This window comes from Cryptomeria japonica, chromosome 7, assembly GCF_030272615.1.
Source record: "Cryptomeria japonica chromosome 7, Sugi_1.0, whole genome shotgun sequence".
NCBI classification, from domain to species: Eukaryota; Viridiplantae; Streptophyta; class Pinopsida; order Cupressales; family Cupressaceae; genus Cryptomeria; species Cryptomeria japonica.
Genome location: NC_081411.1, coordinates 302,034,054 through 302,052,207, shown reverse-complemented (window position 1 = coordinate 302,052,207; position 18,154 = coordinate 302,034,054). Strand labels below are relative to the sequence as shown.

The 18,154-nt window shown below is 38.2% G+C and overlaps 1 protein-coding gene across 1 annotated transcript; it reads left to right on the top strand.

The window, feature by feature from the left end:
* The first annotated feature begins 15,262 nt into the window (after positions 1–15,262).
* LOC131856704 (uncharacterized) lies at positions 15,263–18,052 on the top strand. Its single transcript, XM_059208590.1, has 3 exons — positions 15,263–16,021; positions 16,178–16,342; positions 17,861–18,052. The coding sequence occupies exons 1-3, from the start codon at positions 15,263–15,265 to the stop codon at positions 18,050–18,052; spliced, it is 1,116 nt and encodes a 371-aa protein (XP_059064573.1).
* Positions 18,053–18,154: the final 102 nt, after the last annotated feature.

Here is an 18,154-nt window from a genome sequence, read left to right as displayed (position 1 = left end):
GCTTCCTTGGTAACTTCCACCAAACCTTTAGTTTACTGTTCAGTTTCTGAATCTCTTTCTCTAGCCTCTTGATGTTTACCTCATGCTCAATCTTCATGATATTGATATCTTTCACAACTTACTGGGATAACTTTAGGAGCTCATTCATCTTATCTGGAGCAGGAATCTCAGTGAAAGTGGCAATGAGGTCTTTAATCCCCTATTTTAGAATATTGATTTCTCCAAAAAACCATCAAAAACACTTTTCTTGATACATTAGCGAATTCCCTAGAAGCATTTCAACACACTTTTCATCATCTTTGGTCTCGTTATGGCCCACATTGATCGGGATGTTGAGTTTTATTTTGGTATCCTCCTTGTCAAGATTCACCACCTTATTTCCAGTTTTATGTTTCTTTAGATTTTGCAGCCCCAAAATGTGGGTCTGCGAAATAGGGGTTTTCTTTTTACCAACCCATCTAGGAGGGTTTTTTCTGCTACTACTAGTACCAGGAGTCTTTTTCAAGGGATCCTTAACTTTTGAGGGTTTGTAATCTAAGTCATCTAACACTTGGACATTATTCCAATCCCTCGCTTTCCTATCCTCAATATCATCAATCTTCATCTTCGATACATCATTCACCTCCTGGCTAGCTAAAGACTTAGGGTTTACTTGAATAGGGGAGGGTTTGACCTCATGGGACTTCACATACTCCATGTTTAAGAGAATTAAACCCTCATGGAGAATTGGGTTATCCTCATTCTTAGCATGCTTACTAATAGATAGCTACAGGGCAGATAACAACTAAAACATAATAGAAATTTTTTGGTCATGTTTAGAATGGTTTAGAATAGTGAAATGGTAACAAAAAATACTAGCAAAATGAGCATCGAGGGTAATGTACCTCATAATGAATTCTGCCATGTCTGCCCAGAGACTTTGAAGGTCCAACCAGTTGTAGCCAACATCCGAGTTCTTCTTAACCCTCCTCCTTTGACTCTGTTTATCGTAGAAAATAGAGAGGGCTTCTTCTGAATTCTTCCTTTCCCTAAAGAATTTTCTACCTTCCATACTGAGCCCAGAAATCACGGTGATGAAAGGTTCATCGATTCTGAACTCTGCCCCATACACAAGAAGCACCCCATTATCCCAATTACTCACAAATAGGTTTGTGAGCTGATGTTTCTATACATGAAGTTTCCAAACAAAGGGCTCCATTTCCCTATCCACAATTTCCCTCCAGACCTCCTCATTCTTCTCCCAAAGCTCACATGAGGATGACTCCAATCTATTTTTGTCTCCACCCATTATAATACTGCTTTTGTGATTTTTTTGGAAAACACCAAAACCAGACTTCAGGCTGACACAAAACAAACAGAGCCACAAGAACAATCTAGAAACTCGTCTTTGTTCTTTTCTATGAAAATACCTATACATGTGATAAGTCATCATTAATGATCGAGAGATGAAATATTTTTAACGTCCTTCCTCGCCAACTCACACAACTAGAATGGGAAGGAATCCCCTTCCTGCCACCACATTTCATCATCTCTAACTACACCTAGATTAGCCACGTGGTCATCCAACCTATTACCCTCCCTCAAAACATGTGATATTTTAATATCCTCAAATTTGTACATCATTTCAAAGCACTCCTGGATTAAACGGTTGATCATCCAGCTAGGTGAAGATTTTTTGTTCAAATAGTATATTATATTTAATGAATCAATCTCCAACCACACCTTCTTAAATCCCCCACAACTTTCCATTCTAAGCCCAATGTAGGTTGCATTTGCCTCAGCAAAATGGTTTATTTGGGTGCTCAGTGGGAGTGCCACTGCCGAGACAAGCCTACCATTGTAATCACGCGCAACTCCCCCACAACTTATTGGCCCCGCATTACCTTTGGCTGCCCCATCAACATTAATCTTGATCCACCCCCTTAGAGGAGCACTCCAAGTAATGTTAGGTCTTGTGTGTTTCATTTTAATAGTAGGTCTAGAAATATCCCAGTCAATCTGTCATCTGTTGATGATATCCCAGTCCATTTTTGGAGAATTAAAAGCTAGATCATGTTGTTAGGAAGGGAAAGATGCAATGAAATTTTCCTTAATAGAGGCTTGGATATGACACACCACCACAGTAGTGGAAGATTTTCTATCTCTAAAAATGTGATTATTTCTTTCCTTCAAAATTCCCTAGGCCACATGAGGGACCACAAAATTCCAAAGAAACTTAATAGCCTAATTATACAAAGGAAATGACCATTGCAGCCAGCAATCTAGCAAAGTCATAGGAAAGCACCAACTAATACCCCAGAGTTCAAAGAAGTGAGCCCAAATCCCCTGACTAAAAGAACAATGCAAGAGAAGATGAGCAGTATCCTTAGCCTCTTCCTTGCAGAGAAACAAATGATTAGGCAACATCCCCCTTCTACAAAGGTTATCAACACAAAGCAATTTATTTTGCATGAACAACTGGAAGTAAATATTAATTTTGGGGATCGAGAACTTATTCTAGAGACAAGACCAAAAGGGGCCAGAGAATAGGTTCTAGAAAGAAAAGAAAAGGCTCAAGAGACAAAAAAAACCCTAGAAGAAGATCCTACCCAGACCAGAGAATCTAGATCCAAATAACTCCCGAGCCTAGTACACACAACGTTCTCTCCCACAATGGACCAAAAACTATGGAAGAAGAACATAGCAAACCCATTAGGCCCTGAAACTTTATTCCCTTCAAAAGAAAAAACTGCTTGTCTGACCTCTTCAGTAGAAGGGATTCTAGTTAGCCCATAATTCATATCTTGAGAAATATATGCCTAAAATTCATTGAGAATTTCCTCCTAAGAAACCAAGTAAACCGGAGCATCAATAGATAAAAGATCAGAAAAATAGTGAATAGCTTCAGAGCTCATATCATCATGCTTATCAATCCAATGATTACTGACAAAGATCTTCTTTATTCTATTAGAATATCCATGCTTGAATGTTGTCATATGGAAAAATTTAGTATTCTTATCCCCATTTTTCAACCAAATGGCTCTAGATCTCTGTTTCCAAAATTCCTCTTATTTAGAGATAATATGTTGTAATTTGGACAGGAGCTCAACTTATTTGTCCATTATGATGGGGAAATACCCTTGGGATCAAATATCATCCAACTCCCTTTTCACATAATCTTTTATTTGGAAGATATTGCCAAAGGAGGACTTATTCCATTTCTGGACATTAGATTTTACATTAGCCAATTTCTTGGCCACTCTATACATAGTCGTACCATGGACACCAATATTCCACCACTCTACAATATTATCCATAAAGCCAGGATTATGAGTCCACTTTTTTTTAAATCTGAATGGGAAGCCTTTTTTATACCAAAGGAAGAAATGCTCAAGAGAATTAGAAAATGGTCCGAACCAATCCTAGATAAAGAGGATAAATTAAAGGAAAAATCCAATTGCCAATCAGGGGAAATAAGACCCCTATCAAGTCTGACTCGAATAAGATCTTCCACACTCCTCCTATTTGACCATGTAAAATTAGACCTGTTCAACTCCAGTTCAAGCAATCCCAAGGCATTTATGAGATCCAAAAGATCATGCTTACTATCATCAGAAATCAAAGCCCCACCAATTTTCTCCATACTGAAAATAAGGCAATTAAAATCCCCCATTAGAATCCACTTCTTATTATTAAAAATAATTCTAGAATTTACCAAAGAGTTCCACAAGATCTTCCTGGCACTCCTTCTATTAGGAGCATAGATATTGTAAATGATACAAGAAGATCCATCGAGAAGATTAGTGAATCTAGTGGCAATGTGATTTGGATTGGAAATAATTGCCGAACCTAGCACAAGACTTGGATTCCAAAGTTAGTTAACTCCTCTAGAGGAAACATCCGCATCAACACAATGAACACTACAATCCTTAAAAATAGCCAACTTTGTCTTTGAAAGTTTATAAGAATGTATTTTAGTTTCTTGGACAAGACAGATTCCCTATCTATGATCTCGAATCATATTTGATAGGAGATCATGTTTATGGGGGTTATTGAGCCCCCTTATGTTCCATGAGATGATCTTCATTTAGAACGGTCAGGGGACCCAATCCCCATATCCTTCAGAGTTCACTGAGAACCATTAGCAATATTTGACTTACTTTTCTTATCTCTACTAAAGAGATTTGGGGGTCTCCCAACCCCTCTTGGTTTAGAGCCACAATCTATTCTATACCTGTTCCTAGTTTTGACAGTCATAGAACCTGACACCACCCCAACATTTGAGGGATGAGTACTCAGTCGCCAATTCTTAGATCTAACTTTAATGAAAGGATTAAGGTCTTCAGTCTCCAAGCTAGAATCCAAAGGGGAATTTGGACAAGAAGCATCAGAGGAAGATGAGTTCAAATGACTTGATTTTTTATGAGAGAAGCCCATATCCATAATCAAGTTCAAGTTTGTTTTAGCCACGACATTGGATAGGATGGCAACCAGGGAAACTTTATTTTCCTCTAAAGGACGAGGGATCTCTCCCTGAATAGGACATTCTAGAGTTGGAGACCCAAATGGAACCTCCTTCAACTCACTCCCCATTACTTCCCCCTGCCCCTTTTGACAATCCTGACTATTAGGATCTGGAACCACCATCTCAGGATCCTGAGAGCCATGAGGCCCAAAAGGCATTTCCACAACACTAACCGACTCAGAAGATTTATTCCTCCAAACTTTCTTTGACTCATTCTTAGAAGGGAAATCTCTAGCCCAATGACCAACCTTCTTACAATGAAAGCACACAAAAGTGATTGATTCATATTTTACCTTTTGAATCCATTTCCTAAATTTTGATTTTAAAGTGACTTCCTAGGGAAGGTCAGATGATTTCCTAATATTCACACAAATGCAAATGTAGACCAATCTTCTTTTAGCTGCAATCATTGGGTCCAATGAAAGAAGTTCACCAAAACAGGTGGCTAGCCCACAAAAGATTTCCTTGTCCCAATATTCCAAAGGGAGCCCCAAAAATTGAAGCTAGGTAGGAGCTTTATTACATTGCCAACCCTTTGGGTTGAAACCGGGTTCCCATTTCTTCAGGGCCAAGAAAGATTTCCCCAATAGCCATGGTCCTCCATCTAACACTAATTTTAAATCTTCATCATAGGTAAAGGAAAAGGAGAAAAACCCATTGGCCATTTTAGTTACCTCAGTCTGACCTTTTCCTCTCCATTTGCCAGTGTTGGTGTAAATAATTATTCATCATGGATATTATTACACCTTACTTAAGTTTACTTAGGTACATGCATTTCATAGTAGTTTGGGTATGAGACACTTGGGTGTTTGTGCCACATTGGGATAGTGTGTGTAGGAGAATTTCCACCTTTTATGGTGTGATCTTGTAGTTACACTCCACATTCAGTGGGTGATCCACCTCGTGTGGAATATTATATTGTTTCTCCTACCTACCCACACCTATTTCCTACCTACCCTTATTTCTTATTGAGTCACATGTCATTTTTATGTGCTCACATATCTATATAGCCTTGCCTATATAAGCAAGCTCATATTCATTGTATGAGAACAACGAATGCTTAATGATCTAGTTGATCATATTTTTCATCTTGATAGAATACAGTTTATTTCTATCATATATTTTGTGTCTCTTATTTATGATTTCCATTGCCTCTTGATCTTGGAAAAATCTCACATGTTATCAGAGTTGGTCCATGTCTCACATGGTATCAGAGCCATTAGAGTGTCATTGGTTTGCTAATTGAGAGAAATTTGATGTTATTTGGGGTTGTGTATTTTGGAGTTTTCTATTGCAAGTTATTATTGAAGCTTGATGGGTCAAATATGAGGTTACCATTGGATGTAGGAGGTCCAAGAAAGTTAGTTTTGCCTTTTGTTTCATCCAAATCGGACTTCGGAGGCCAAATCTAGAGGCATTTGAAGTTTGACGTTGCGGCGGAAATTTTCCAGAAATTATAATTTTGTAGGCAATTTTCAAATAGCGATATCTCACTCATCCGAACTCGTTTTTTCAAGCAATTTTTTTTGTTTTGGGGTAAAATTTCATGATCTGTATAGTGGTACAGAATTTTTTTGATTTTTGGATACAAGTTCTTCAGAAATCGTGAAATCCTGATTTTTACAACTTTGGAGGCTTCATTTGGGCTCATATGGACTCCTTTTCAGGTGTCGTTATTTTTTTCATCTACTTTCATAATCTTCCATCTATTTGCAGTGATTTTAAGTAGAAATTGTACTTTCAGTATTTGGCCATTTTTGGCATATTTGGTACTTGCATTTTGCTTGGATCTCAGTTTAGATCACTAGCAGTATTTGTTGAAGTCTCTTAGATCTCATTTTGAGAAGTTGTAAATTGAAATAAGAAGTCCACTTTGCCTTGTTTTGCAAGTGGCCCATTGTATACGCACTAAGTATAAAGTGCCAAAATCACCATTTTGGGGGGATTTCTTGATTGAGTATTTTGGGGGGGTGTCTTGTGTGATTGTGCCTCTCTCTATCTTATGTTTTTTCATTTTGGTGCTATGGGTTCTCCTAAATTTCCACTTTTAACTCCTCATAATTATGCATCATGGAAAATTAAGGAATGGAGTAAACTAATGGAAAAAGGACTCATTCATTATGTAAATGAAACTATTACAGCACCACCTGATCCTAAGGCTGATCCTAATGCTCAAATTGAATGGCTTACTAAGAATGCTATGGCACTTGGAACTCTTAGAAAGCATGTTTCAGATGACCTCATTTTTCACATTGATAAGTGTACAACAATTAAAGAGGCTTCGGATATTTTTCAGAAATTGTATGGTCAAGTTGATGAGATTAAGGGCTACAAGCTTGATAGTGAACTCACAACTTTGGATTCCAAGGATTTTGATACAATCCAAGATTATGTCACAAAAGCAACTGAGCTAAGAGCAAAGCTAAAGGATTGTGGAATAGACATAAAGGATGCTCAATTGGTTTATAACTTGTTGGACAAGCTTCCTTCAGACTATGTAGCCTGTGTATCTAGCTTTCACACCCATAGGTTGCTCAAGGTTCCTCATACACTTCTCCCTCATTTGATTCATTCACGGAGATGTTGATACTTGAGCAATCTAAGTTGACCATAATGGGGATTCTCAAATCTTCAAAGTCACAAGCTTTGGTGGCTAACAAAGGGAATCAAAGTAATCAAGGAAAAGGAAAGAATCAAAAGCAACCTAAGTCTAAACCACAACAAGATGGAGCACAATCTTCCTCTCCACAACAAGGTGATTCACCATTCTCACCTAAGAGGAAATAATATAAGGACAATATTTTTTATCGATATTGTAAGAAGTCGGGACATGATGAACATCATTTTTATAAGAAGGATATTGATGAGTTGAAGAATCTTCTTGAGAAGAATAGAATCAACCTACCTTTTAGAATGTCTACATTGGCTTCTTCTTCCAAGGATAAAGGAAAGGATCACTCTTTTGGGATAGATAAAGGAAAGGGACAAGCTCTTTGTGCTACTACAAGTCATGATTCAGGGAGATGGCTTCTAAATTCAGGGGCTTCTCATCATATGGCATCTTCGCAGTCTATGTTTTCTACATTTGAGCCTTGCCACATGCCGCAGATTTTGATGGGCAATCATACATACATGGATGTGATTGGGAAAGGATCTATTACCATTGGGGATAACTCCTTCAATGATGTGTTGTGTGTACCCCACTTGACAAATAATCTTCTTTCCATCTATCAAATCACACATGGGGTAACTAGGAAAACTGTGGAGTTCACACCTGATTCAGTTATCATTAGAGACTTGGAGAGTGGAGCTATCATTGCGACTAGGGTGGTTGATCATGGATCTTAGTTGTACTCTTTTTCACATTTTGTTCCTATTGATGAGGTTGGTTCTTCCTATGTTAACGGTTTAGATTTTGAGGAGAACTTTGGGCATTTGAACTTGGGGATTCTCACATGTGACCCCATTCTTGAGCCTTGCATTTCATCTCCTTCTATTGATATCACACCACCTATTGCACCTGATTATACAACTAGTGCGACAGTTTTGCCTTCTTATGATTCAGTGCAGTAGGATATTTCATGTCTTCTAGCTTCAAATTCATGGGATGATTACCTGACAGACATTGCGGGTTTGTTTGTGGAATCCTACATTGCAAATTTGGGAGACACCATTGATGACATTCATCTTCTCTTTGATGAATATGATCCTTCTTTGATTGTTGCGAGGGATCACTCTGACCCTCTTGTGCATTCTCTACATGATCAATCTTTAGAGGTTGACATGATTGTAGATACTTTTGTACAACACTTGGACGAGGTCTCTATATCTTTTGAGGAGACATATGAGTCTTTGGACATTGTTCTACATTCATCTCCACTAGATCTTGGAATGCCTTTTTTAGCAGTGTGGCACAGTTTACCACCTTTGGAGGGGGTACCTTTCAGCATCGACATGGGGACATTTGAGCAGTTTTCAGAGATTCCTTTCATCATGAGTATTTTTTCTCCATCTTCCTTTCATGGTTGGGGAGACTTCATGGATACACCTTTGGTTTTGTTTCTTCCTAAGGGGAGGAAGGTTGTTTGACATTCATGGAGCAGTTTCTTCATTCATCTTCGAGCTTCTATTATTGGTGCAGATTCTAGATTGAGGGGGGGCTTCCTAGTCTCTCTTCTTCTTCTCTCACATGGGCGGGACTTTTTCCTCACATGGGGTTTTGTCCTTCACATACTTCTATGAGAGTTCTTTGTATCTAGTTTCATCTCTCTTTTCGGGGAGGGTTTTTTCCCATTGGGTTTTTCTCTCTTTCCTTGGTTTGTGAGAGATTTCCTTGCATTGGTTTTCATGCATTTGCATTTGTACATGGGTACCTAACATGGCCTCGTAGTCGGGACCCATCTTGCATTACTTAGATGCATTGTAGACTTAAGTGAATTCCCCTAAGTTGCACTTAAGGGGGGGTGTTGGTGTAAATAATTATTCATCATGGATATTATTACACCTTACTTAAGTTTACTTAGGTACATGCATTTCATAGTAGTTTGGGTATGAGACACTTGGGTGTTTGTGCCACATTGGGATAGTGTGTGTAGGAGAATTTCCACCTTTTATGGTGTGATCTTGTTGTTACACTCCACATTCAGTGGGTGATGCACCTCATGTGGAATATTATATTGTTTCTCCTACCTACCCACACCTATTTCCTACCTACCCTTATTTCTTATTGAGTCACATGTCATGTTTGTGTGCTCACATATCCATATAGCCTTGCCAATATAAACAAGCTCATATTCATTGTATGAGAACAACGAATGCTTAATGATCCAGTTGATCATATTTTTCATCTTGATAGAATATAGTTTATTTCTATCATATATTTTATCTCTCTTATTTATGCTTTCCATTACCTCTTGATCTTGGCAAAATCTCACATGATATCAGAGTTGGTCCATGTCTCACAGCGAGAAACCCAAGACCTAACAGATTCAATATTGGGATGTGACCCCACAAATTTTCCCACCAAAATAGGCTCCAAAGTGGCCATATTTTTATCCACAATGCAATCCGGAATGGATATGGAATAAATACCAGAAATAGGGTCATCACGGTGAGAAATAGGGGACACTAACTTACCTTTCGCGCAAACTACATAAATTTGTCCATTTCTTATTGCAGTCAGAAACAGACGAAGAAGAAGTCTGGCGCCTGGAAAGGTCACTTGGACCCTCAGAACCATGCGAGCTATTGAGACTGTTAGATGAGGCATCATTGTGACACATTGGAAAGCACTAAGCACCTCCATCCTAGGAAACCTTTCCATACCCATCCACCTTTTCGTCCTCATCCTCTTTCCCCAAGATGTTCCCCATGCTTGCTCTGGCATTTCTGCCTTCACTATATATAAATTCTTGCCTGCTGTAAATTCAAATTTTGAACTCCCTCCACCTCCGCCAGTTTTCAGGCATGTAAAGGTGTGATTGAATAATCAGAAAAGCAATTTTGTTCAAATTGTTTATATTACCCCTGTGTAGGAAAATATTTGCATTGTTACCTACTATTGCTTGTTGTTCATAAGTTGAATAACAAATATTTTTAATCTTGTAATTCCCTTTCTTTATTCAATTTTAAAAAAATTCTTTATAGAATAGAAATAAAAATTAGACATGCACTTTGACTTTAGTGGAGTGAAATGAATACAACGTTCTTGACATGAGTGCAGTGAAATGAATGAGATTTTGTTTGATTAGGAACAATGTACTCATTATGATGGTAGTAGAGAACTTTGTAAAGCCATATATTTGGGGTCTCATTTTTCTTTGTTAGTCTACCGTAATCAAACTGACTTTGACTTCAATATCGCTGATTTAAGGAACTTAGTGTTATGCTTAACTAGTTAATCATAACCCCTGCCTTCCATTGCCATTGCCATTACAGGTTTGTAATTTCAGATTGTCTTTCATTCGAGCATGTTATTTTATTGTGACTTGAACATAACTGTTGTTTTGAAAAATTATAACAACGGGCTGCTTTTCATCCTCTCATTTTTTTATTTTGCTACTTCTGACACTCTTCCTTCTATCATGCTCTCCAATTGTAGAGAGCCTTGCTATTATTTCTGCAACTGCCTATGGACGAAGAATGTGGAAAAAAATATCTAGTCTCTAGATTTTCGAACACCGTCAGTTTAAAGAGATGCACTCGTCAAACCGATCCTTTTGAGCAGCAATATCTCATATAATGATATGAAACTGTGCAGTTTGGATGTGGATTATTTTGCTATGGTAGTCCATGCGATGCAGGGTACCTATTTACAACTTTTTTTTTCTACACGACACTGATGATAGATTATATGGCGTGCAAATGGTATGGAGTTCAAACAGAGACCAAATGGTGCAAGAAAATACAACCCTAACACTCACCTTCACAAGAGAACTTGTGTTAAGGAATTGAGATGGCACTCTCATTTGGTCTACAAATACATCCACCTAGCTTTTCAAAGGATTTCCATAGAAGAATATAGGAACCTTTTTCTCTACAACTCCTCTGGTAGAGTCATCTAGCAGTGTTTTGATTATCCAACTAATACCCTATTGCGAGGGTAGAAGTCAAAGGTGCAACAAAAGCTTACTGCAAACATTTTGCCTAAGAATACAAGCCAAGGTAGTTTCTATTCTACCTTTCTTAATAATGGCTTTGCTATGTTTACAGCCTCCACACTGGCTAAAATATATTTCAGATCTCCCAAGCCATGTGCAGGTGTGGAGTTATCTTATGCCCAGTTCGACAACTAGTCTATTAATGTCTATAATGAAGGAGGAGGATCACCATCAGTTAATTTATCAGTACCCAATAGTGTTGGAATTTATTGTACTAGCCTCTAGACAGCCCCCAACGGATATCTTCCCACCTACCTGTCAGGAGAGTGCTGAAGTAGAACAACCCAGAGGAGATTTGGTTGGGATCTCCATCCCAACAGCCCCTAACGAGAACTGCAGATTCGCAACAAAAATTAATTTGGTAGGTAAGTTTTTTGATTTGGAATTTTGGGGAGAAATTTGAATGGAAAACAAAGTTACAAAAGGAGAGAACATTTTCCAGTCAATAAGTTAGTAGAGTGCAGAGTTCTCCACCAGACAAGTGTAGCTCTAGATTAAGTGTAGAGAATAGAATATGACCATTGTTGAGATCACAAGGAGCATGCTTAAAGAAAAAGGATTTCCAAATGAATATTGGGGTGTGGCTATAGAAACAACAGTATATTTGATAAATAGAAGTCCAACAAAGGTGGTTTGTGACAAGATTCTGCAAGAGGCATGATCTAAGCACAAGTGCATGGTTGATCACCTTAGAGTGTTTGGGTGTGTAGCATATGCACATGTGCCAAAGGAGAAGAGGCAAAAGTTGGATGACAAGGGTGAGAAATGCATTTTCATGGGCTATAGTGTTGAGTCCAAGGTATATAGATTGTACAACCCTATCACCAAGAAGATCATCATAAGTAGAGATGTTGAGTTATTATAGAATGATTCATGGAATGGCTCGATGGATACCTCTTTACCCACCTCATAAAGTATGCCCATCAACGATGATGATGATGAGTATGAAGATCGGGAAGAACCTCTAGACAACTGTCGAAAAATCATGACAACACCTGACGTGGATATGCACTCAAGAAGACTATCACATAATTCTCTGAATTCAGTGAAAGATAGATAGTTCCGTACAACTTCTAAGAGCTCCCAACAGCTCCAGACAACTCTTGACAGAAACATGCATAAAGGCAAGCAGCCAGAGGTAGCTAGAGAATCAGCTCCCAACAACTCTCGATGGTAGAGATTAGAGTCTGCACAACATAGTAGAAGTAGTAGTGAGAGTTCATACCCCACTCTCTCCTCCCTAATGCCAAAGAAGACCAAGAGTCTAAAGGAGATCTACCAAGATGCAAGGTATGATGATGGGTTTGATGAAAATGTGAACTTTGCATTATTTTCTCATAGTGATCCGATTTACTTCGAGGATGCTTTTAAGAAGGAGAAATAGTGTGAGGCCATGGATGAGGAAATAGATGAAATACAGAGGAATGACACTTGGGAGTTAAATAATTTGCCACCCAACAGGTAAGTCATTGGGGTTAAGTGGGTCTACAAGACCAAGAGCAATTCCAAAGTCATAATAGAGCGCCATAAGGAAAGATTAGTGGTCAAGGGGTACAAAAAATAGTTTGGGAAAGTCTATGATGAGATGTATGCCCTCGTTGCAAGAATGGAGACTGTGCAGACAGTCATAGCGATTGTAGCCCAACACAAATGGATGTGAAGTTGATGCAAAGTTTGCCTTCCTTAATGGAGTGCTAAAAGAAGAGGTTAATATAGGCTGAAAAAAGCTCTTTTTGGGCTAAAGAAAGCTCCACGGGCATGGTACAACAAGATTGACTCATATTTGATGAGAAATATCTTTGGCAAAAGAAATGGTGAGCCCACTCTTTACATCAAGACAACTAATGGTAAGATTTTCATTGTTGTCTTATATGTTGATAATTTAGTTTTCATTGGGGATGATGATTTCCTCATTGTTGATTTTAAAGAGGCTAGGAAAAGAGAGTTTGAAACGACAGATTTAGGTCTTTTCATCTATTTTATAGACATAGAAGTAAAACAAATACATGATGGTATATTTCTCTCTCAAGAAAGATACGCTAATGAGATCTTGAAGAGATTTAGAATGTATGGTAGTAATCCTACACCAACGCCAACAACCATAGGTCTTAAGTTGCTCAAGGAAGATTTCAACAACAATGTTGATCTGACCAAGTATAAGAGTTTGGTTGGAAACTTGATGTATTTGACAGCAACTAGGCATGATATAATGCATGTAGTGAGTCTAATTTCCAGATTTATGGAGAATCCCAAGGACACTCATTGGAAAGCGGGTAAGAGAATCCTTAGGTATGTGAATGGCACCAAGGGATATGAAATTTTTTATAATATTGTAAGTAATTTTAGGCTGATTGGTTATGCAGATAGTGATTGGACAAGAAGTGTAGATGATAGGAAGAGCACGTTTGGGTATGTGTTTCATTTTGGTTTGAGTTCAATCTCATGGGATTCTAAGAAGCAACCCATTATTTCCCTATCAACAGCTAAGGTTGATTATATAGCAGTGAAAGTAGCAGTACGTTAGCTATTTGGCTGAGAAGAATTTTAGGAGATTTGAAGGAAGAACAAGAGGATGGAACATCGCTTTTCTATGACAATTTTTCATCGATTGCATTGAGAAATAACCTTGTGTTTCATGGAAGAAGAAAGCTCATTGAAATCAGGTATCACTTCATTAGAAGTTTAGTTAATAATGGTGAAATAAAATTAGAATTTTGCAAGTCTAAGAAGTAGCTAGAAGACATTTTCACCAAGCCATTGGGCAAAGATAGCTTCGAGTGCCTAAGGAGAAATCTGGGCATAGTCAATTTGAATTTTGATTGAGTTTGTTGGCTCAAGACAAAGGGGAGGTGTTGGAATTTATTGTCTTCACCACTAGACAACCACCAACAAATATATTCCCACGTATGTTAGGAGAGTGCTAAAGCAAAACAACCTGGAGAAGGTTTGATTGGGATCTCCATCCCAACAACCCCTGATGAGAACTGCAGATTGGCAGAACAAATTAATTTAGTAGGTAAGTTTTTTGAATTGGAATTTTGGGGGGAATTTTGAATAGATAGAAAAGTGACAAAAGGAGAGAACATTCTCCAGTTAGTAAGTTAGTAGAGTGCAGAGTTCTCCAGCAGAGAAGTGTAGCTCTAGATTGAGTGCAGAGAATAGAAGTTATAGCAACAGCCTGTAGGTGTTAGTTATAGCTTATTAGTTGGTCAGAGATCACTCTTGATTGCCCTTGACAATGTGTAGCTCCAAGCGAGAAAATCTTCAATTTATAGTGAGCTCAAAGAAGCTCCATTTTGTGTAGAACAATGAAGCTCCTTATCATTGCCTGCAGATTTGTAATCCATAGGTTATTGTTTACAGTTTGTATTTTGTATTTTGTAATCTCCAATATAGTTTAATAGAAAACAAGAAATATTGCATGTCTCCTTCTGTGTTTTGATTTTATTCATGTGTGTGAGTTCCTAACTATTTGGGAATTGAGACAACAGTCTCTTTGAGTTGTTTGGGTCCATCTAGCTCGAGAGATTTTGATCTCTCTACATGGTATTAGAGATATAGAGATAAAGGCCTGAAATCCTTGTGTTTGGGCATTTTTATTTTCAGGGTGTTTGAGTTTTTTGTGTAGGAGACATGGATGGAGATGAAGTAAAGAGCTAGCAGCAACCTTCATTTTTTAGTGGATAAAATTATAATGTTTGGGCCAAGAAGATGAAGACCATCATGGTTGCAAATGATTTGTGGGAACTTTGTGCAACTGGGTTGGTGGATACAACTGATCTAGCTCAATATGCTGCCCTCACAAACAATTAGAAGAACCAATTGAGGGGAAGAAGGAGGAAAGATGTTATTTCATTGAGTTTGATTGAAGCATCCTTGATAGGGGCCATATTTCCCAAAATAGCAACAACTAATTATGCTAAGGAAGCGTGGGAAATCTTCCAAATAAATTACAAGGGGACTGATAAAGTCAGATTGGCGAAGCTCCAAATGCTTAGAAGAGATTTTGAGACTTCAAAAGAAGGACAATGAGTCCATTTCAAAAATTCATATAAGAGTCTATGATTTGTTGAACCAACTAAGGACTAATGGAGAAACCATGAAGGAGAAGAGGATTGTGGAGAAAATCCTTCAAAATTTGACATCAAAGTTTGATGCAATAGTGATTGCCATTAAAGAGGTAAAGGATTTATCAGCTTTGACAGTTGATGAGTTGATGGGTTCTCTTCAAACTTATGAGAAACACCTAAATAGGACAGCTACTTCTTCCCAAGAGAAATATTTCAAAGCTCAAGTCAATGCAAGAGGTAGGGGGAGAGGAAGAAGTGGAAGGATTTCAAGAGGTCGAGATCGTGGCAATCAAGAAAGCTCAGGTCGAGAAAACAACCAAGAGGGAGCGAGCAACTCTCAAAATAACTCCAAACAAGGCAAGAAGAACAACAATTTGAATCAAACATATGATAAGAGTAATGTGGAGTGTTTTAACTGCCAAAAATTTGGGCATTATGAAAGGGATTGCTGGAAAAAGAAAGGTAATCAGGCAAGACATAATCCTAATGTGGTTGATGTGAATGTGGGTGAAAATAATCAGTCCACAACCTTCATCATGTGCAACATTGGTGAAGAAGGTAGCCTTGAAGTTTGGTATTTGGATAGTGTTTGCAGTAACCACATGAGTGGTAATGAGAGTTTGTTCTCATTTATTGACAAGAATGTCAAATATGAGATCAAAATGGGGAACAATAGAATAGTTCTAGTTGAAGGAAGAGGATCTATTATGATTTGCACTAAGAAAGGTGAGAAGAAGGAGATTGAGAATGTTTATTTTGCCCCAGGAATTAAGCATAATCTCATGAGCGTTGGTTAGCTAATCCAAAATGGATACAAGTTGGTGATGGTGAAGGGTAAGTGTGTCATTTTTTACAAAGATGGGAGTAAGAAAGTAGTTGCAACAATTGAAATGACAAAGAACCAGATGTTTGCATTGAGAATAGAGACATGTTTCTCTTCTTAGTCTAGTGCTGCACCTCGCAAGAAAGCATGTACAATAGTGCATCAGTTGAAGGCCCTCAAGAGTAGCATTGAAGACCCTTCCAAGCTGTGGAATCTCATGTATGTATACTTGGGTTATGCTGGTTTGAGTTTATTGTCCAAGAAAAGAATGGTAGATGGTTTTCAAGTATAGAAGAGCCTAGTAGAAAGTGTGAGGCTTGCATTTTGGGTAAGAAACATAGGTTACCCTTTCAAAGAGGCAACTCAAGAAGGGCAAGAGCACCATTGGAGCTAATGGATACTGATTTGGTTGGCCCTATGTAGACCATATCTATTGGTAGCAGCCAATATTTTATGACCTTTATTGATCATTTCAGCTATAGAACATGAGTTTTTTTTTTGAAGCACAAATCTAAAGCTTTTGATAAGTTTTTGTTGCTTGAAGCCCAAGCTGAAAAGGAAAGTGGACATTGCATAAATGTCCTAAGGTCATATCATGGAGGAGAGTATACCTCCAATGCTTTTGTGAAGTTTTACAAGAAAAATTGCATAACAAAGGAGCTAACAACTGCATATACTCCATAGCAAAATGGCATTACTGAGAGAAAGGATATGACCATTGTTGAGATCGCAAGGAGCATGCTTAAAGGAAAAGGATTTCGAAATGAATATTGGGGTGAGGCTGTAAAAATAATAGTATATTTGATAAATAGAAGTCCAACCAAGGTGGTTCGTGACAAGATTTTTCAAGAGGCATGGTCTAAGCACAAGTGGATGGTTGAGAACCTTAGAGTGTTTGGGTGTGTAGCATATGCACATGTGCCAAAGGAGAAGAGGCAAAAGTTGGATGACAAGGGTAAGAAATGCATTTTCATGGGCTATAGTGTTCAGTCCAAGGCATATAGATTGTACAACCCCATCACCAAGAAGATCATCATTAGTAGAGATGTTGAGTTATTGGAGAATGATTATGCAATGGCTCAATGGATACCTCTTTAGCCACCTCACAAAATGTGCCCATCAATGATGATGATGATGATGAGTATGAAGATTGGAAAGAAGCTCTAGACAACTCCCAAAAAGTCATGATCACCCTTGATGTGAATATGCAGTAAAGTAGACTATCACAGAATTCTCTAAATTCAATGAAAGCTAGAAAGTTTCGTACAATTTGCGAGAGCTCGCGATAGCTCTAGACGACTCCTGACAGAAATAGATAGAAAGGTAAGCAACCAGAGGTAGCCAGAGAATCGGCTCTCGAGAGCTCTCGACAGTAGAGATTAGAATCTGCACAACAGAGTAGCAGTAGTAGTGAGAGTTCATACTCCACTCTCGCCTCCCTAACACCAAAGAATACCAAGAGTCTAAGGGAGATCTACCACGATCAAAGGTATGATCATGGGTTTGATGAAAATGTGAACTTTGCATTATATTCTCATAGTGATCCAATTTACTTTGAGGATGCTTTTAAGGAGGAGAAATGGTGTGATGCCATGGATGAGGAAATAGGTGCAATAAAGAGGATTGACATTTCGAAGTTAACTAATTTGCCTCCCAAAAAGCAAGTCATTGTGGTTACATGGGTCTACAAGACCAAGAGCAATGCTGAAGGAAGAATAGAGTGCCATAAGGAAAGATTAGTGGTCAAGGGGTACAAATAGTAGCTTGGGAGAGACTATGATGACACGTATTCCCTTGTTGCAAGAATGGAGACCGTGCAGGCAGTCATAGCGATTGTAGCCCAACACAAATGGAAGGTATTCCAAATGGATGTAAAGTTGATGTGAAGTTTGCCTTCCTTAATGCAGTGCTAAAAGAAGAGGTTAATATGGAGCTGAAGAAAGCTCTTTATGGGCTAAAGAAAGATCCACGAGCATGGTACAACAAGATTGACTGATATTTGATGAGAAATGTCTTTGGCAAAAGAAATGGTGAGCCCACTCCTTACATCAAGACAACTAATAGTAAGATTTTCATTGTTGTCTTATATGTTGATATT